Source organism: Antedon mediterranea, chromosome 9 (assembly GCF_964355755.1).
Source record: "Antedon mediterranea chromosome 9, ecAntMedi1.1, whole genome shotgun sequence".
In the NCBI taxonomy this organism is placed as follows: domain Eukaryota; kingdom Metazoa; phylum Echinodermata; class Crinoidea; order Comatulida; family Antedonidae; genus Antedon; species Antedon mediterranea.
The window spans coordinates 14263121-14285242 of record NC_092678.1 but is presented as its reverse complement, the minus strand read 5'-3'; the positions used below and the strand labels follow the sequence as shown (position 1 = coordinate 14285242).

The 22122-nt window shown below is 32.0% G+C and overlaps 1 protein-coding gene across 1 annotated transcript in view; it reads right to left on the bottom strand.

Moving 5' to 3' along the window:
* LOC140059289 (uncharacterized) overlaps positions 1 to 21684 on the bottom strand; it is a 40866-nt gene extending 19182 nt beyond the window's left edge. Inside the window, exons 1-17 of the mRNA XM_072105155.1 lie at positions 21160 to 21684; positions 18713 to 18823; positions 18358 to 18468; positions 16646 to 16750; positions 16338 to 16442; positions 15854 to 15958; positions 14842 to 14946; positions 14537 to 14641; positions 14052 to 14156; positions 13038 to 13142; positions 9468 to 9552; positions 9151 to 9316; positions 8910 to 9010; positions 8508 to 8570; positions 7575 to 7681; positions 6776 to 6865; positions 6429 to 6626 (exon numbers count right to left, since the gene is read on the bottom strand). Coding sequence (XP_071961256.1) covers positions 6429 to 6626; positions 6776 to 6865; positions 7575 to 7681; positions 8508 to 8570; positions 8910 to 9010; positions 9151 to 9316; positions 9468 to 9552; positions 13038 to 13142; positions 14052 to 14156; positions 14537 to 14641; positions 14842 to 14946; positions 15854 to 15958; positions 16338 to 16442; positions 16646 to 16750; positions 18358 to 18468; positions 18713 to 18823; positions 21160 to 21684 — 2292 coding nt within the window. The remainder of the gene's footprint in view (positions 1 to 6428; positions 6627 to 6775; positions 6866 to 7574; positions 7682 to 8507; positions 8571 to 8909; positions 9011 to 9150; positions 9317 to 9467; positions 9553 to 13037; positions 13143 to 14051; positions 14157 to 14536; positions 14642 to 14841; positions 14947 to 15853; positions 15959 to 16337; positions 16443 to 16645; positions 16751 to 18357; positions 18469 to 18712; positions 18824 to 21159) is intronic.
* Positions 21685 to 22122: the final 438 nt, after the last annotated feature.

Genomic DNA, 22122 nt, shown 5'->3' with positions numbered 1-22122 from the left:
TTGACACCGTCTTCAATATGGTAAGGGGTGTTGGATAATTATAGATAATTATTTGTTACTCTTTATACATTCTTTACCGTACTCTCTCTCTTTTTATAGTTTGAACAAAATATATTTGTAGTTTTAATGTAAATATTTTTATATCTGTTTTAATATAAATAATTTTTATACCCGTTTTTTAAAGTCGAATTTTTGCGGGTTAAGTAAATATATTTTTAAATATTTTTCCGCTTGATTTTCTTATGTCGATACCGTTTCTCTTTTTGTAGATTAAGTAAATATATTTTTCCACTTGAATTTCTTATGTCGATACCGTTTCTCTTTTTGTAGATTAAGTAACTATTGTTATAACTGTTTTAATGTTAATAACTTTTATACTTATAATATCTATTTTTACCCTTAACTTTACAAACGCTCAGAAAATTAATTTTGACACCGTCTTCAATATGGTAAGGGGTGTTGGCCCCGATACAATTAAGACGGTTGAGAAGAATCGCATAACGCGCAAGCCAAAAATACGAAAGATAGTCAACGAAACATCGACTAAAGACTATCGAATCGTGTACGACAAAAGAATTATTATCGAAAATTATCGTACAGTTCCTTACGGGTATGTTTGGTGAATCACGGCCATAAATTTCTTTTTAAAAATGTAAACATAATTCGTTATAGATAATTATTTGTTACTCTTTATACATTCTTCACCGTACTCTCTCTCTTTTTATAGTTTGAACAAAATATATTTGTAGTTTTAATGTAAATATTTTTATATCTGTTTTAATATAAATAATTTTTATACCCGTTTTTTAAAGTCGAATTTTTGCGGGTTAAGTAAATATATTTTTAAATATTTTTCCGCTTGATTTTCTTATGTCGATACCGTTTCTCTTTTTGTAGATTAAGTAAATATATTTTTCCACTTGAATTTCTTATGTCGATACCGTTTCTCTTTTTGTAGATTAAGTAAATATTGTTATAACTGTTTTAATGTTAATAACTTTTATACTTATAATATCTATTTTTATAGATTAAGCAATATTTTTGTAATTTTAATTTAAATATTTTACCACTTGAATTCTTATGTCGATACCGTTTCTCTTTTTTTGTAGATTAAGTAAATATTGTTATAACTGTTTTAATGTTAATAACTTTTATACTTATAATATCTATTTTTATAGATTAAGCAATATTTTTGTAATTTTAATTTAAATATTTTACCACTTGAATTCTTATGTCGATACCGTTTCTCTTTTTTTGTAGATTAAGTAAATATTGTTATAACTGTTTTAATGTTAATACATTTTATACTTATAAAGTCGATTTTTGTAGATTAAGCAATATTTTTGTAATTTTAATTTAAATATTTTTCGACTTGAATTCTTATGTCGATACCGTTTCTCATTTTGCAGATTAAGCAAATACATTTTTGTAAAGTTATTTTGTTTTATGCGAAATTTGAAATAAATTGAATCACTGTACTTGTTTATATATACTTGTCTGTTTCTTAATGTTGACGTAGACGATGACGATAACAACAACAACAACAAAAGACGTACGTAATGGTGACTGTATTTTTTTATTTTATCGTATCCAATATAAATATTGTAATCTCTCCTCTTTCTTGTTTAAATTTTTTATTTATCCAACGTCACCAAACAATTCGTTCCAGCAAGGCCTTATAAATGTCTACTAGCCAGTCGATCAAGTACCATGCTTTGTTAATTCCTAGCTTCGTACTACATAGAGCAAGTTCCTATAAAAATAATAATAATAAATAAAAGATAATATAGAAACATTTGATTACCAAAAATGAGAATAAATGAAAAAAAAAGAAATTTACTTACCAAATCACTGTCGTTACAAAGTTCTAATGAGGAAAACATTTCCTTCACAAATTCGCAAGTTAAATAAGACATGCCAACCAAAAATTATTAATGTACGTAAATGGTCTCCTGAAGCCGAGGAAGCCCTGATAGCGGAATTTGAATCTACCGATTGGGATATTTTTACGGAGGATGAAGATTTGAATAGTATTACTTATGCAGTGAGCTCGTACATAAACTTTTGTATTGATAAATGCGTTCCAGTTAAAAAAGTGAAAATCTACCCTAACAACAAGCCATGGATCACGAAAGGCGTTAAATTACTGTTGTGTGAGAAACGTAAAGCCTTTAAGATGGGCGACTCTAATCGTATGAAAATATTGACTAGAGAGATTAAATCTGAAATAATGAAACAGAAGAACATTTATAGGAAAAAAGTTGAACATAACTTCAGGTCTAATAATATGAAACAAGTTTGGCAGGGTATGAAACTTATGAGTGGTTACACAAACGGTGGTAATACACCCACCTCGATTCCGAATGTTACTGTGCAATATGTTAATGAGTTAAATGAATTTTATAACCGTTTTAATGTTCATGATTTTAAAAAAGAAAGAGAGGCTCTATTTAGCTTGTGTCGGGTGACTGAAGATGATCCCAAATTTAGTATAAGTATTTCTGATGTACATAACGAATTCATGAAACTCAATTCATCGAAGGCTGCTGGGCCGGATAGAATCCCACCACGAGTACTTAAGGTCTGCTCTCCTCACCTTGATGGTATATTTACATTTATTTTCAATATGTGTCTTTCTTATCATGCGTTCCCGGATATTTGGAAACTTTCATGCATAATACCGGTACCTAAAAAACCTAAGATTAACAGCATGAATCATTTGAGACCCGTTGCACTCACGTCTGTCGCGATGAAAATATTGGAACGTATTATTTTAAAAATTATGCAACCTTATGCTGAAAAAGTGTTAGACCCGTTGCAATTTGCTTACCGATCACTCCGTAGTACCAGTGATGCGATTTATTTTAAATTACATAAATTGTATTCACATCTAGATAATGTAAAGAAAGGCCACTCGGCACGTATTATGTATTTTGATTTTCAATCTGCGTTTAATACCATACAACCCCATATCTTAGCAGACAAAATGTTGAATATGGAGTTTCCCCGTCCGATTGTTCGTTTAGTTTTAAATTTCATTTGTGATAGAAAACAATTTGTTAATATTAATGGTGTTAAGTCAGAAATCGTAACCTCTGACACCGGTGTTCCTCAGGGTACTGTCAACGCACCTAAATTATATTCCTTGTATACGGCGGATTACAGATCTTTAAATGATGAGCTTTGCCCCGTTGTTAAATTCGCTGATGACACTAGTACTATTGGTATCATAGTTTCAAACAATGATGAAAATTATCGTAGCGAAATACAAAGATTTGTTAAATTTTGTGACGATAATTATCTCCAAATAAATGCATCAAAAACAAAGGAGATGATCATTGATTTTAGGACTAAACATAAATTTAATTTTCAACCAATCACTATCAAAGGTAAAGAAATTGAAATTGTTGACCAGTACAAGTATCTAGGAATTGTTTTCAATGATAAACTGAGTTGGGGAGACAATATAGACTTCATCAGCAAAAAATTAAGTCCCAGAATGTATTGTATGAGAACTTTATATAAATTTAACTCCTGTGATTTGATGTTACTTTCGTTCTATAGATCCGTAATATGTAGTGTTTGGACGTATTGCCTCTCCTGTTGGGCTGGTAATGTTACCGGAGGGAATAAAGGACGCCTTGAAACTTTCATCCGTCGGGCTGGTAAAATGATTGGTCTGGAACTGCCTTCCTTTACCGATGTGCACCTAGAACACCTCCAGAAAGATTTCGAACGCATTGAGTCGGATGCCTCTCATCCTCTCCACAAAGTGATCATAGACCAACTTAATCCAAGTGGTAGATTGAGGCTCCTCAGTGTGAAAACAAATCGATTTGCTAAATCCTTTATTCCCTCCGGTATCATCCAGTACAACAGGAAGTCAAGAAGATAATTTTATATTGTAATTTTTTAGATGTTTTTATATGATTGGTTTTATGCTATATTTGTTTTTATAGTGTTTTCTTTGTTATTATGACGGGCAATGAATTTCCTTTTTGAGGATCAATAAAAGTTATCTTATCTTATCTTATCTTAAACAAGCTATCGTTAGAATCGGAAGATGATGATGATGATACGTAATGAGCCATTGTAAAAAAATTAGTAATAAGTCTAGAATAATCAGTAAGCGAATGAAAAAATACCCACACTTACGCTGTTTTTTATACCACCCCATGACACTAATTAAATTTAATAATATATGCAAACAAAGATACTTAGAACTTCCTTTAGGAAATGTGTCCGCTATTAAGATTGGTCAAACAGCCCTTACATAATTAGGAAGACCCTCCCACAACAGTGACCATTAGATTTAGCCTTCGACCAAACGGAAAACATGGACCCCGGAAACACCTTAATTAAAACAACAAAGGGAAACAATTGAGAGATGTAGTGAAAGGACAAATCAAAAATACGCGCCAGAAAAATAATTTATTATACCTAAACGGTAATCACTGCAAACAATTAAAAGGAAACAACTGGTTGTTTAATCAAACGCTCCATTTTCAGCAAAAATTCTCTCTCCACCTCGTCTACGTACGTAAATATACAACTTGTAGGCCTTTTACTCCTCTCGACTCCTTCAACTATACCGGCGGGGATAACCTCTTCGACCCCCGTGTAACGATCATCTATCACTGCCTGGAACAACAGTCTCCTCATCATCGCTAGTTATTATAACATTATCTGCACAACTCCCTTGCGAAAAATATATACTTCCAGACATAATGAAATACTGTAAAGAGATACTCTACGCAAAAATAGACAAAAAAAAACAGGAAAATAGTACAACAATAACCGCTTCACTTTGTTTCACTGTCTTAAATCATAAATAAAGTAATGACGTCACTCACCACGTACCAGAACATCGCGCCAAAAATTAATAAATAAGAGACAAAGAAACACCTGGCGGAAATTACATATCTATTGCGAAACTACCAGGAAATACACCAAGGCCAACTTTGGGCTGAAGTACCAGGAAATGAACGACCTTCATTAGAAACATCTGGTGGAAATTACATAACTATTACGTAACTACCAGGAAATACACCAAGGCCAACCTTGGGCTGAAGTACCAGGAAATGAATGACCTTCATTAGAAACATCTGGTGGAAATTACATATCTATTGCGAAACTACCAGCAAATACCCCAAGGTCATTTCGGGTCTGAAGTACCAGGAAATGAACGACCTTCATTAGAAACATCTGGCGGAAATTACATTCGTCCTTTAAAGTTGCAGGCTCAAAAATATGGAACAATTTACCAGTTAATATTAAATCGGCACCAACAGTTACGTCCTTTAAGGCTAGATACAAATCTCATTTCTTTTCATAAAAAACTGACATGTATTATATTTAATTAAAGATGTATTGTCCCTTGAAACACAAAAAAATGAAGGTCAAAATATTCTAAATTTAAAGTGGCCATATCAAAGTAATATTAAAGTTATTCACTTTAAGTCGAAAATTTGAGCCAAAAACAACAAGTTTACGTAATTAACAGGTAAATTAGTTTGATTACATTTCATCTGGAAAATTGTCACGAGCGAAAGTAAACAAAGATTTCAAACCATGAGTATGCATTATGTATATGCTAAATTAGGATTGTTTAAAACTCGTCACGGTTAAGAAGGTATTTTCACACAGATCATGAGGAAGTTTTATGATTATGCATACAGAGTAGCCAAACAATCGCGTTTCATTATGGGATATGTTTTGATTGAAAACTTTGACTGGAAGTCAAAGTTATTTTTTAAACAAAAAAACGTCTGTATTTCAGTTAAACTTTTTTTTTTTTTGAAAAATTTTTGGTGATAGTTAATAACTATTATGATACTTCAAAATGACCCACCTTTTTTCGAAATCTTTTATTTTTTATTTTTTTGGAATTAGTCAAAGGGACAATACATCTTTAAGTTTCTCTTTTGAATATTTTGATTAAGACAGGACCACAATGTAAAACAGATACACTGTTATCTGATTGTTTTATCCTTGTATAAATATATTATTTATTATTATTATTATTATTATTATTATTATTATTATTATTACGTAACCACCAGGAAATACACCAAGGTCAACTTTGGGCTGAAGTACCAGGAAATGAATGACCTTCATTAGAAACACCTGGCGGTAATTACATAACTCTTGCGCAACCACCATGAAATACCCCAAGGTCATTTCCTGACTGAAGTACCTTTTCTTCTACTTAACCTTGTTTTAAATTAATGTTTTTTTTGGCAAATAATTGTTTTTTCTATCCAACTTTTGGTTCAAAGTTAATAACTATTACGTGGCATTAATGACAGCACCTATTGATACAAGAATTAAATTGGATGAGGAATAATTGATAAGCTAAATTAGCATCATTGGTATTCAGTATCATATCATGTTAGATTGTTCAGTTCATTCACTCAAGAATGAATTACCTTTTTACGATTTCTCGATTTTCTCCATGATGGCAATTTGTCCATATGAGTAGCAACCAAACTGATGGGAGGTGACTCTATGGAAACCCTGCCATCAATTGAAATGGGGTTTCCTGAAGCATGTTGCGCCACAGTATGCTCATATACTGACCTTATCCAAAACAAATTCATGTCTAAGTTAGTCATTCCTAGTGGACCCTAAAATAAAAGGTAGGTAAAATAAAAAAAATTGTAATGTACGGTAATATACTATATTAGTATATATTTTTTGTAATAAAACATTTTGTTTATTACGAGTAACAATTAATGATAGTAATAATTGAAGTTTAAAATAATGTTGAACTTACAACTGATGGATCTCTTGCATTAGCTGGTTCATCCAAGTTATCCAAAGCATTAAATGCAACACAGTACGATGCTGTATTTGTGAGGAAAAACTGAACAACAAAATACAGATATAAGGTGGTTATTATGATGGATAATTATCCATATTCTATCGGGAGAGAGTCTTTTATTATAATTAGTGACATGTAGTAAGCCTACATCGATGCAATAATTGTAGCGGGAATACTGCATATTGAAGCGAGTATGTCGATACTAATGTTAAATCAGAACGCTACATATTATATTTCTTTTTATTCCTTTTTAAAGAATATAAGGAGGAAAATAATTACAGTTTAACACCGTTGCGTATATAAGAATGTGGACCGCAAGTTCTTCGTAGTATATAAGACTATTATTAAACAATGTTTTAAAGACATAATTACAAATTAATATACACGTGCGTGTCAAGAACATGGTGCAAGTCATGATAATTATAATAAAACACTACTCATAATTGTAATCTTAATGTAACATTAGATAGATGTCTGGGCAACTCTATTGAGATAAAGCCATCTTCGCTTGTTTAACAAGTGGGGGGAAAACAATATACTGTAAATCGAGAAAAAATTATTAGAATATAATTGTTTTCAGATTATTCAAACGCAATATAGGCCCTAAATACTAATACCACTACCACTACTACTACTAATGTCACTGCCACTACCACCACCACCACCATCACTGTCAATATCACTACTACTACATTAATTATGTGATTATCAGATCATATTCTGCCAATAAACAACATATTGATAGGCATACCCTGTGCGTTATGTAATAGTCCAATTGACCAGCGTAGTCCCATATGCTAGTTATTTCATTTGGAATGTTCACAGAATCACCTCCAATTGGGTAGCTTTGGTTGTCCTCTATTATAAAATAAATAAAATAAAAGTATTTATAGATTGCCGAATATCGACCATTTTGACAAAGTACCATTTTTTTTTCTCTTTTGTGGCGCAAACACCACTTTTATTCACATTCATATTATCTCATATTACATAAAATCGTATTATTTAACTTGTACATTTTAAACGATCCAGACGCCTACCTTTACGTTTTTAACTTATACCTACAATATCAAACAACAGCAACAACATATGAGAGGCAGTATTGCCTGGCCATGTACTGTCAAAATTGCATTTCATATTTACATAATAGTACATTAAAATGTAATCAGCGTCAAGCTACTACTAGGGTTTAGCATAAGCCTAGGCCTGTTAGTATTATGATTGTTTGGTCGTTTATGAACATAATTAACACTAAAGTACGTGTGTTTATAAAATCCATATAAATATAACATTTAATATAATATTATTAAAAACCAAATGTTACTGTTTTAATCAATGTGAATCAAATGTAGGCCTTGGCTAGAGGGCTACCTTTTATTTGATTCAAATGACAGGAATCTATTTTGATGTTATATAAACAAATAATAAATGTTATATTCGTGTAATGGTACAAATAATGGCATTTGGTGAATGATGAAAGGTTAAATATTAACTTGGCGTTGCCTCGTTGATATATAACCTTTCATCATTAACCTCATGCAATTAGGGCATATTGTATCATTACACTAATAAACATTCATTATTTGTATAATAGTTCCGTTTAAAAAATATGGTTCAAGGTTAAATGATTTATTTCAATTGTTAAAAAGCTTTATATTATAATTTGTGTTGCGGTATTACATACCTAACTCCTTATTAACCCTTTGTATTATTACATGTTCACGCATTTTCCTGATTAGGTCGGCATCTGTACAAAAATAGCAATTGGTTAAAACAATATGTATACAAATATTTATGCTGGTTGGAGTTTATAGGAAACACTGAATTTCATTTAATCTGGATCAATGTGTAATAAAATCATTTTAAACATTACATATAACATCGTGCCTATTCCTGGTACATTGTTGGTAATTTCTCTAATAAGTATAGGTCTACACAATTTAACAAGCCACAACTCTAGAGTAAGAGTATAACAAAACTCTACTTGTTAGTACTACAATCACAGATATTAATTCCACGTTCGCTTGGCATCACATGACGGCAGAAACTCGATTTTCTACTCTACAGGTAGTTACACACATCTTACCGTCGTTTTCATCTTTAATCCTCTTCCATTCACTCTTACTATTTGATTGAAACACTGTCCGTGTAACGATACCGTCTGTCGATGGTTCGTCGGGATTGAATCTATTTTAACAACGTATGGTGAGGTAAAATGGTTAAAATAGTATTAGTATCTACATCAAATATATAATTAAAAATACACTGATCATTTTTTCAATACTAAAATGTATGATGTATACGTTAAATAATTTGCAATTACTTACCTTTCTTTAAGCATGGCCTTTACACAGCTAGTCTTACCAGCACCTTCCTTCCCAAGAAACATACATCTCGAATTTACCACTGCAATTTTACCATCTTTAAGTTCATTTTTATATATTTTTATAGCCTGTTTACCCCTGGCAAATATTTCAGGAGGAACCAACAATTCTAATATTAAGATATAGAAAATACGCATAACATACATACATTCAAATTCATGGTTTTATGTAAACATTATGAATAACATTTGTTTCAGAATTCAAATATTTGTTACTAACATTGTCTTTTTCATGTTAAAAATTTTATTATAATAGCTTACTGTCAAAATACTCTACAATCTTGATTTTTGTTATTTGTTCTATCTGCGTATTTTCTTCTAAAACAGATACTGCTGTTTTTCCTTCCTATAAACATAAAAGTGTTTTAAGCATTGCTAATAGTAGAAATATTTGTTCATAAACCGATTTAGAAATCAAAGAAACAATATGTCTATGGAATCAGACATATATAAAACCCCAATCGTAGTAAGTGAGTGCAAACAACAAGCAAATCAAAATGAATATTTTTGTAGACACATCATAAGTCAATTCTAAATTAAGCATAGAGCTTCTAAGAAAATACCGTGTCGCAGTACAAAGTACACTGTTTCATAGTAATTGTAAACCCCGTTCTGAAATTCAAATATTAATTTAAATGTATTCATCAAAAGGGAATCCCAAACCTAAAATTGCGGTAAACTTAAATAAATTAAAAACAACAAATATACATATGTAAAACATTCTAGTTAGTATACTTCTAAACACCTTGTACTTACAGATGTCTATAATGAAGAACGGTTCTTATTTACACTAACTAACAAACAATTCCGTATCCATTGGTATTTATTACAATATTGCAAATCATGTATATATACAACCATATACACAATACATTACTTTCTTCATGACTATTCAATTCAATGGGGTCAAAACCAAATAAAGGAACATAATTTCGCCGTAAATGTAATATTGAATGACCAGTGACAGGACATCTCCCATCCTTCCAATGTGTAGCTCCGCGTAAGCCCAATAATAATTAACTATCATTACCGTACACTATATACTGGTAAATTTAAACATAGTAAACAATCAGGGAATACCTTTTAAAAGCTATATTTCCAGATAAACTTAAAATTGCGTGCAGCCTTCCATACAAAATAACTGCGCCCTCAATGTGGTAATAACTCATGCAATAATAAACAACGTCTCTTCAAAGGGAACTAATTCACGCAATAAAGTTATAGTATTTATAATTAATGTTAACAAAATGATTTTGTTTTTAACTCTATTTAAAATTAAGTTTAAAGAACATTTAATGAAAGGCATTTTTGTACTAGTATAGTGTATATGCATGGGCGACGTAATCAATTTGCTAGAATTTGGATTAAATGTTTTTGAAGAAACAAAACAACTATCATTCAAATGACTAATTATTCATGCTGTGTGGTGTTTTAGTCCTATAAAGAAATTATGATCATGGAGTTTATACATACAGGTTATTGTTGCAAATAGTTATAGTTAGATTTTGATATACAATACACAAATAGATTGAAATAAAAGGTTTTGCTGGTGCATATGTTGTGGACAAAGACTGAATTATATCACTTGTCTGTGCATTCCTTTATTTTGAAATGTTAATGAAATGTAAAGAAAAATCCAAGAAAAGAAAAAAGAAATCATAATAGTTTAAGATAATGTGAACATTGCTTTTTGTAATTATTCTAAATTCAAAAAATGTATAATGACATGTCCACATAAAAAAAGTATCAATTTCATTGCTCAATATATCAATCTCACAATAATTGTAGGATCTTGTTTAATTACTACTAAATAATTATTGCAGCAATTAAAATAGCTCGATCAATTTTAATACGATATGAAATCAAGTGGGTAAGATGATATGTTGCGGTGCAGATCATACGTACGTTAGTTGAAATCATATACATTATTTCTAGACCTATATTATCTTATTTAGTGCTGTTACGGATGCACCTTGCTTTGTGAGATAGTCTACTACTTCTAAGTTAGGTTCATTTGAACGCATGTATTCATGCAGCAGGGTGTTTCCGTCCTATAGAGAAAACATTGTTATCACGAAGTTTATAAATACAGTGTAAATCAGCAAATAATTATAATTTGGTAATACAAAGAAGTTGAAATAAAAGGTTTTGCTTGTGAATATGATGTGAACGTAGACCGAATTATATCAATATTATCGGCGCATTCCCTTATTTTGCAATGATCTTTAGCCCATATTACCTTATTTAGTGCTGTTACGGATGCACCTTGTTTCCTGAGAGAGCTTACTACTTTTAAGGTAGGTTCATTTGAACGCATGTATTCATGCAGTGGGGTGTTTCCATCCTTTAAAGAAATTATAATCATGAAGTTTATACAAACAGTGTATTGCAGTAAATAATTATAGTTAGGTATAATGATAATAATACAAAAATAAATTTAGATAAAATGTTTGATGGTGCATATGTTGTGAACGTAGACCGACGTATATCAATTGTCTGTGCATTCCCTTATTTTGAAATGATCTCTAGTTCATTATTACCTTATTTAGTGCTGTTACGGATGCACCATGCTTCGTGAAAAAGTCTACTACTTCTAAGGTAGGTTCATTTGAACGCATGTATTCATGCAGCGGGGTGTTTCCGTTCTTAAAAGAAATTATAATCATGAAGCTTACAAACACTGTATTGCAGCAAATAATTGTAGTTATATAATGATAAACATTACACAAAGAAATTGAACGTTTTTCTTGTGCATATCCTGTGAACGTAGACCGAATTATATCAATTGTCTCTTATATTGTCATTTTACAGAATCATAAAAAAAATCATAATCGTGTAGTTTATGCATACAGGTTAACGTGACCATTGCTTTCTGTCATGATTCTAAATTCAGCTCTTTTATAATAAAAATGTCCACATAAAACATAGTCATTATACCAATCTCACAATAACTGTAATATCTTGTTTAATTACTACTAAATAATTATTGCAGCAAGTAATTCTAAATAACTCATCATCATATACATTATTTTTAGACTTATATCACCTTATTGTGTGCTGTTATTGAAGAACCTTGTTTCCTGAGATAGTTTACTACTTCTAAGGTAGGTTTATTTGAACGCATGTATTCAGGCAGCGGGGTGTTTCCGTCCTGTAGAGAAACAAAATATTATGACGAAGTTTATTATTAAACTTAAAAAATAAGAGTAGCACATACCATGAATTGTATTGTATTCTAAAATTAGTATTGTGGTAAGGAGATGTTGAGTGTTATGCAAGATGCAATAATATGAGATAGTTGTAATTGAAAGTAGTATTCGTACTGGAATAGAAACGTTTGAACATTCCGCGGCGTGTTCTTCCAGTCATAATTTATTCGTATCCTTATTGATTATTTTGATGCCATTGTTGTAAGCTACATCACACCAAAACATTACATTTTTAAATAGGATAAAAAATAGATAAATAAACATAATTTCGCAGACGTTAGGTGTAATCATATAACTTATATGTAGCTATATATTACCTTATTTAGTACAGTTACGGATGCACCTTGCTTCGTGAGATAGTTTACTACTTCTAAGATAGGTTCATTTGAACGCATGTATTCATGCAGCGGAGTGTTTCCGTCCTGTAGAAAAATTATAATCATGAAGTTTATACAAACAGTGTATTGAAGGAAATAATTGTAGTTAGGTAATGATGATAATAATACACAAACAAATTGGAATAAAAATGTTTGCTGGTGCATATGTTGTGAACGTAGACCGGAGTATATCAATATTATCTGCGCATTCCCTTATTTTGCAATGATCTTTAGCCCATTATTACCTTATTTAGTGCTGTTACGGATGCACCTTGCTTCGTGAGATAGTCTACTACCTCTAAGGTAGGTTCATTTGAACGCATGTATTCATGCAGCGGGGTGTTTCGGTCCTTTAAAGAAATTATAATCATGAAGTTTATACAAACAGTGTGTTGCAGCAAATAATTATAGTTAGGAAATTGAAATAAAATGTTTGCTGGTGCATATCCTGTGAACGTAGACCGAATTATATAAATTGTTTCTTATTTTGTAATTTTATAGAATCATAAAACAAATCATAATCGTGTAGTTTATGCATACAGGTTAACGTAAACATTGCTTTCTGTCATGATTCTAAATTCAGCTCTTTTATAATGACATGTCCACATAAAACATAATCAATATACCAATCCCACAATAATTGTAGGATCTTGTTTAATTTCTACTAAATAATGATTGCAGCAAGTAATTCTAAATAACTCAATCAATTGTAATATGATACGAAATAAAGTGGATAACATATATTTGCGGCACATATCATTGTAATAAATTACCATTCTCTAACATATAGAGTAACATAGTATTTACATGAACATTCTAGAATAAGATGTTTTGATTTAAGAAACCATGTATAATTAATAAGAACAATCAAGAACATTCCAGAAGTGCTATTAATAGAAACTGTAATCATGTAATAATGATAAAGAATGATCTAGAAGGATAGGAGCATCTTGTATATAAAGGAATGTAAACTATTGTAAGGTTGTTGGATTAGAGGTTGGATGTTATATTGTAAAGTCATTGTGAAGCTGTTGTTTAAAGTGCTTACTGGATTGTTAAAAGTTGAAGTTGATTGAAATTAAAGCTTTGTTTTGAGTTATTTTACAACTTTGTGGATTTTGTATTTATACTTTTATGTCACAAGGGAGTTTCTAAAGTATTTTCAACCGCCCGGAAACATACGTGAGAGGAGTTCGTGACAATCATACGTACATTATAGGTGTAATCATAATTATAAATTATTTCTAGACTTATATTACCTTGTTTTGTGCTGTTATTGAAGCACCTTGTTTCCTGAGATAGTTTACTACTTCAAAGGTAGGTTTATTTGAACGCATGTATTCATGCAGCGTGGTGTTTCCGTCCTATAGAGAAACAAAATATTAAGACGAAGTTTATTATTAAACGTAAACAATATCAGTACCACATACCATGAATATATTGGAATCTATATGAAAATTAGTATTGTGGTAAGGAGATGTTGAGTGTTATGCAAGATGCAATATGAGATAGTTAGGTTGTAATTGAAAGTAGTATTAGTACTGGAATAGAACATTTGAACATTCCGCGGCGTGTTCTTCCAGTCATAATTCATTCGTATCCTTATTGATTATTTTGATGCCATTGTTGTAAGTGACATCACACCAAAACATTACATTTTTAAATAGGATAAAAAATAGATAAATAAACATAATTTCGCAGACGTTAGGTGTAATCATATAACTTATATGTAGCTATATATTACCTTATTTAGTACAGTTACGGATGCACCTTGCTTCGTGAGATAGTTTACTACTTCTAAGATAGGTTCATTTGAACGCATGTATTCATGCAGCGGAGTGTTTCCGTCCTGTAGAAAAATTATAATCATGAAGTTTATACAAACAGTGTATTGAAGGAAATAATTGTAGTTAGGTAATGATGATAATAATACACAAACAAATTGGAATAAAAATGTTTGCTGGTGCATATGTTGTGAACGTAGACCGGAGTATATCAATATTATCTGCGCATTCCCTTATTTTGCAATGATCTTTAGCCCATTATTACCTTATTTAGTGCTGTAACGGATGCACCTTGCTTCGTGAGATAGTCTACTACCTCTAAGGTAGGTTCATTTGAACGCATGTATTCATGCAGCGGGGTGTTTCGGTCCTTTAAAGAAATTATAATCATGAAGTTTATACAAACAGTGTGTTGCAGCAAATAATTATAGTTAGGAAATTGAAATAAAATGTTTGCTGGTGCATATCCTGTGAACGTAGACCGAATTATATCAATTGTCTCTTATTTTGTAATTTTATAGAATCATAAAACAAATCATAATCGTGTAGTTTATGCATACAGGTTAACGTAAACATTGCTTTCTGTCATGATTCTAAATTCAGCTCTTTTATAATGACATGTCCACATAAAACATAATCAATATACCAATCCCACAATAATTGTAGGATCTTGTTTAATTTCTACTAAATAATGATTGCAGCAAGTAATTCTAAATAACTCAATCAATTGTAATATGATACGAAATAAAGTGGATAACATATATTTGCGGCACATATCATTGTAATAAATTACCATTCTCTAACATAGAGTAACATAGTATTTACATGAACATTCTAGAATAAGATGTTTTGATTTAAGAAACCATGTATAATTAATAAGAACAATCAAGAACATTCCAGAAGTGCTATTAATAGAAACTGTATTCATGTAATAATGATAAAGAATGATCTAGAAGGATAGGAGCATCTTGTATATAAAGGAATGTAAACTATTGTAAGGTTGTTGGATTAGAGGTTGGATGTTATATTGTAAAGTCATTGTGAAGCTGTTGTTTAAAGTGCTTACTGGATTGTTAAAAGTTGAAGTTGATTGAAATTAAAGCTTTGTTTTGAGTTATTTTACAACTTTGTGGATTTTGTATTTATACTTTTATGTCACAAGGGAGTTTCTAAAGTATTTTCAACCGCCCGGAAACATACGTGAGAGGAGTTCGTGACAATCATACGTACGTTATAGGTGTAATCATAATTATAAATTATTTCTAGACTTATATTACCTTGTTTTGTGCTGTTATTGAAGCACCTTGTTTCCTGAGATAGTTTACTACTTCAAAGGTAGGTTTATTTGAACGCATGTATTCATGCAGCGTGGTGTTTCCGTCCTATAGAGAAACAAAATATTAAGACAAAGTTTATTATTAAACGTAAACAATATCAGTACCACATACCATGAATATATTGGAATCTATATGAAAATTAGTATTGTGGTAAGGAGATGTTGAGTGTTATGCAAGATGCAATATGAGATAGTTAGGTTGTAATTGAAAGTAGTATTAGTACTGGAATAGAACATTTGAACATTCCGCGGCGTGTTCTTCCAGTCATAATTCATTCGTATCCTTATTGATTATTTTGATGCCATTGTTGTAAGTGACATCACACCAAAACATTATATTTTAAATGAGGTAAAAAATAGATAAATAAACATAATTTCGCCGACGTTAGGTGCAATCATATAACTTATCTGTAGCCATATATTACCTTATTTAGTGCTGTTACGGATGCACCTTGCTTCGTGAGATAGTCTACAACTTCTAAGGTAGGTTCATTTGAACGCATGTATTCATGCAGCGGAGTGTTTCCGTCCTATAGAGAAATTATAATCATGAAGTTTATACAAACAGTGTATTGAAGGAAATAATTATAGTTAGTTAATGAGTTAATGATAATAATACACAACAAAAATTGAAATAAAATGTTTGCTGGTGCATATGTTGTGAACGTAGACCGAAGTATATCAATTGTCTATGCATTCCCTTATTTTGAAATGATCTCTAGCCCATTATTACCTTATTTAGTGCTGTTACGGATGCACCTTGCTTCGTGAGATAGTCTACTACTTCTAAGATAGGTTCATTTGAAAGCATGTATTCATGCAGCGGGGTGTTTCCGTCCTTTAAAGAAATTATAATCATGAAGTTTATACAAACAGTGTATTGCAGCAAATAATTATAGTTAGATAATGATAAACAATACAAACAAAGAAATTTAAATAAAACGTTTTTCTTGTGGATATCCTGTGAACGTCGACCGAATTATATCAATTGTCTCTTATTTTGTAATTTTACAGAATCATAAAAGAAATCATAATCGTGTAGTTTATGCATATATGTCAACGTAAACATTGCTTTCTGTCATGATTCTAAATTCAGCTCTTTTATAATAGCATGTCCACATAAAATTATTATAGTCAATATACCAATCTCACAATAACTGTAGGATCTTGTTTAATTACTACTAAATAATTATTGCAGCAGCAAGTAATTCTAAATAACTTTATCAATTGTAATATGATATAAAATAAGTGGATACGATATTGTTGCGGTGCAGATCATACGTATGTTATAGGTGCAATCATAATAACTTATCTGTAACCCTATATTACCTTACTTAGTGCTGTTATTGAAGCACCTTGTTTCCTACGATAGTTTACTACTTCTAAGGTAGGTTTATTTGAACGCATGTATTCATGCAGCGGGGTTTTTCCATCATATAAAGAAATTATACATAAAGGTTATTGCAGAAAATAATTTTAGTTATGCAATGATAAATAATACACACATAAATAAAAAAAAAAATATTTTACTGGTGCTTATGCTCTGAACGTAGACCGAATTTTACCAATTGTCTGTGGATTCCCTAATTTTGCAATTTTACTGACAAAAAAAACATAATCGTGTAGTTTATACATACAGATTAATGTGAACATTGCTTCAGTCATCATTCTAAATTCAACCATTGTATAATGACATGTCTACATAAAACATAGTTAAATTGATAATTCATTCAATAAATTATCTCTATCCCTATTACCTTATGAAATGTGATATGAAGATGTAGTATTACATAATAATGAAGACGTACGTAAGGCAGCACTTAGTGGAGCACTGTGACGCAGTGGTTAGAGCATTGGACTTGCAATCAAGAGGTTGCCGGTTAAAGCCCGGTCCGGTCACGGCGGTGTTGAGTCCTTGAGCAAGATTCTTTATCCACACTGTTCCTCCCCACCCAGGTGATAGAAATGGGTACCGGTATGTAAAAGTACTGGGAAGGTAAATCAGACTCGTGTTTGCGTGAGTGGCGTACCCCCGCAAACATACATACTTAGTGGAGCCTGGCCCAAACGCTAAGGAAATGGAGATTGGCACCAAGGTCGCTAGCATTAGCTTAGGTTTCAACTTTACTACTTTACTTACGTAGGACACTTTTCTCTCAAGTTCATTATAAATCATACGTACTTAATTTACACAATAAATAATTAAATTAAACAAAGAATGCGGATAATTAAAAAAATATATATTTTCTTTTCCTATTTAGAGATTTAATCTCGGTACCACGAACGTTAGTGGTGTCCAACTGTATTTGGTTGTTGTAACCACTCTTGTGCAGGTATAGAGTTATGAACAACACAACACTCGTGATCTGAGGTGTGTTTGAGTCCCACCAGATAATTACACAATGTTAGTTCACGGGAATATATGCCAACTCTTATGCACTTTACCTTATTCTGTAATGTTGGAGATACACCAAGCTTAATGAGATTAGTCACTATTTCTAACGTAGGTTTAACATATCTACCACTTAGATGTATATGTAGAGCATTGCTTCCTTCCTAAAAAAATAAAAAATGTTATATTTTTAATAAATAAATATTTTTAAATCATATTAATCGAAAGTAGCTAAAATATATTATGTATACCAAGAGCAGTTGCATCATGTTAATACTAATTAACATGTATTTGAATGTAATACTAATGATGAGCAAGAACGGAGCAAAAATAGTAATTATTATTAAGCATACGTGTACTATTACCAGTATGCCATACTATTTCAATTTACATTTTTTGTCGAATTACATCTTTTCGTAATGTTTGTGATTCACCATTGGTTATCAGACAGTACAATATATCTAATTTAACATCATCACGCTCCAGATAAATATTTATCGGTGTGTATCCATATCCATTCTGTGAAGAAATCATAAACATAAAATATAATTATTCTTATAAATGATACTGTTAGACACAACGGATAACATAAATTCAGCTCTTTTATAATTGTAATATGATATAAAATAAAGTGGATAAGATAATGTTTGCGGTGCAGATTATAGGTTTGTTGGTGTGATCATAATTATACCATATCGAAAGCCTATATATTACTTCTAAGGTAGGTTCATTAGAACGCATGTATTTATGCAGTGACGTGTTTCCGTCCCTTAAAGAAATTATATTCATGAAGTGTATATTATACAGTGTATTGCAGAAAAATAATTATAGTTAGGCAAAATGCTATTAGCTGGTATCACTTCATATGGACCTAACTATCACTTGAACTAAACACAAAAAAAGATACCTCCATTTATTTACTATGTGGTAAAAAACCTTTATAAATATATATTATTATATTATAATAAGGAAGATGTACGTAAGTCACTTTTCTCTCAATTTCATTGCAAATCACACGTATTATTCATACAATATAAAATGTAATTAAACAAACGATGCGGATAATTAAACACACACACACACACGCACATATATATTTCTTTTATTCCTGTCCACCCAGGCAGCACTTGCCAGCTTTATACTATGACGTTATCCAAATTCCTTCACTTGCACTGATGAAGGGCTAGTGTTGCCCGAAAGCTCTGCTAACTTTTTTGGCTGTTTACTTTATCGTTAAAGTGGGTATCAGTGGCTGGATCTCAATGGAGATACAAAAATAAAAAGGGAAAAGCTAAATCAAAACGATAAAGTAAACAGCCAGAAAAGTTAGCAGAGCTTTCGAGCAACACAAGCCCTTCACCAGTGCAAGTGAAGGAATTTGGATAACGTCATAGTATAAAGCTGGCAAGTGCTGCCTGGGTGGACAGGAATAAAAGAAATATAACAAAGGGAGCCATGGTCGAGTCTGAATAAGAGTAGAAAACAAATAAGGTAGCTTGGTAGAGATATAAACAATTTTGGAATGAGACTTAAAAATAGATTAAATGGTGGTTAATATTGAAACTTAAATGTTGGTAGTCAATGGAGTAATTTTACCGATCTGGGAGTATATTCCTAATGTTAAGTCCAAAAGGTTTTGTGGTTTTAAGTAGTAATTCCCAGTGGTTTTCTTTGTCTTTGCGAGTTTTGTCGCTCCATTTGACATTGTGGTCTATTGCAATAACTCTGAAATTTGCAATCGAGTGACCAGCTGAATTAAAATGCTCGGCTACAGGTTGATCAAGCTTTAATGTTTTGATAGCCGATCTATGTTGTGTCATTCTCATACGGAGAGTGTTTTTTGTTTCTCCGACGTACTGTTTGCCACAAATATTACAGTATATGAGATAAATGACGTTTTTGTTTAGGCAATTAATTGATTGTCTTTTCCGAAAAATGCGGCCAGTTTGGTTACTCTCAAATGTTTCAGTAGAATCAACCAATGAACAAGTTTTGCAAGATTTGCCGCAAAGGTGACTGCCCAAATTGTGGCTGTCATGAGAGTTAATTTCACTCTTAAATTTGGATCTGACTAATATATCACGAAGGTTTGGAGGTCTACGAAATGCAATAATGGGTGGTTCCGGAAAAACAGTCCTGAGACGTTCTGTGGACTGTGGAATGGGCATATGTTTCTCAATAATACCCCGTAATGGAGGCAACCTAGGGTGGTAGGTTGTGACCAATGGCACTCAGGTCAAATTTTTTTGGCTGACGTGGTTTGTACGTCAGTGTTTGACATCGAGGAATATCTTTTGATTTCTTTATAGCAGTTTCGATGTATTCCTTCTTGTAATTTCTATTCCGGAAATGTCCGGTTAGTTCTTTGGTACGATTCTGAAAATCTAAATCTGAAGAACAGATACGTCTGATACGTAATGCTTGACTGTACGGTATGTTTTTAGTACAGTGTCGGGGATGACAACTTCTAGGGAGCAGGTACATTTATCCGTGGGTTTACGGAATAGGTCAGTTTTGAGTGTACCATTTTCTATGGTCACTATAGTGTCCAAAAAATCAACGCTACTAGTGGATTTGGTAGCTGTAAATTTGATTGCTGGGTGGGCTGAATTAATATTGAGAAGAAAAGATTCCAAATTATCTTCAACATGGGTCCAGATCATGAAGATATCGTCAATGTATCTAAACTAAACAAGTGGTTTATTTGGTTGGAGGGACAGAAAATTGGCTTCAAATTGTCCCATAAATAAATTTGCAAAAGATGGCGCCATTTTTGTGCCCATCGCTGTGCCATGAATTTCAAATTCATGGTCATTTCAACAAATAAAATTGTTGTTGGTTAAAATCAACATGACCAATTCTCGTAAATGAGCTTTAGTATGCGTTTTGCCTGGAATTTGTATGTAATTTAAAATACATGCGTCGGTTCCTTCTTCGTGAGGGATACTAGTATACAATGATGAAACATCTAATGTAGCCAGAACAGAATTACTAGGTAAATTTTGAATTTGGTTAATTTTGCTGATAGAGTCCGTGGAGTCCTGGATGTATGAAGGGAGATCAATCACATATGGTCTTAGTAAATCATCCACATATTCAGAAATTTTCTCTGTAGCAGTGCCATTGCCCGAAATAATGGGTCTACCAGGATTGCCTGCTTTGTGGATTTTAGGTAGGAAATAAAATCTGACTGATACTGGATTGACCTGTGCCAAATGAGGTCTAATCTTAGGATCGATGGAGTGTTTTTTTACCATCACAGAAACAGATTTGGCCACCTTATCCGCAATTTCCGGGGTGGGATCCGTTGTAAGTTTACGATAATGAAGAGGATTGTTTAGCTGTCTTACGGACTCCACTTCATAAAATTTGATGTCCATGGCAACAGTGGCAGAACCTTTATCAGCTGGTTTAATGATAATATCATTACGCTGACGCAATTTGGCAATGGCCTGCCTCTCTTGTTTTGAGAGATTGTCACGTTTATCTGGACTCGGGACGTAGTTTTGTACATCCTCCTCAATAGCCTGAATAAATGTTTCTAAAGCTGGACAACGATTTTTAGGTGGATTCCAGGAACTTGTTGGTTTAAATTTGTTAGCGTTGCCTTCGTTTTGCGTGGTGCTGCTGTCTGAATCAGCAAAATGTTCACGTAATCGTAATCTTCTGGAGAAAGACTCCATATCCAAAGATAGTTGTTGTGCGCCGACCTGCCTTGGTTTTGGGCAGAATTTAAGTCATCGGGAAAGAAGTTTTTTCTCTCCTTCGGAAAGTCGGCAATTAATTTCAACAACTGAATCAGAGGTGTTGCTCCGATT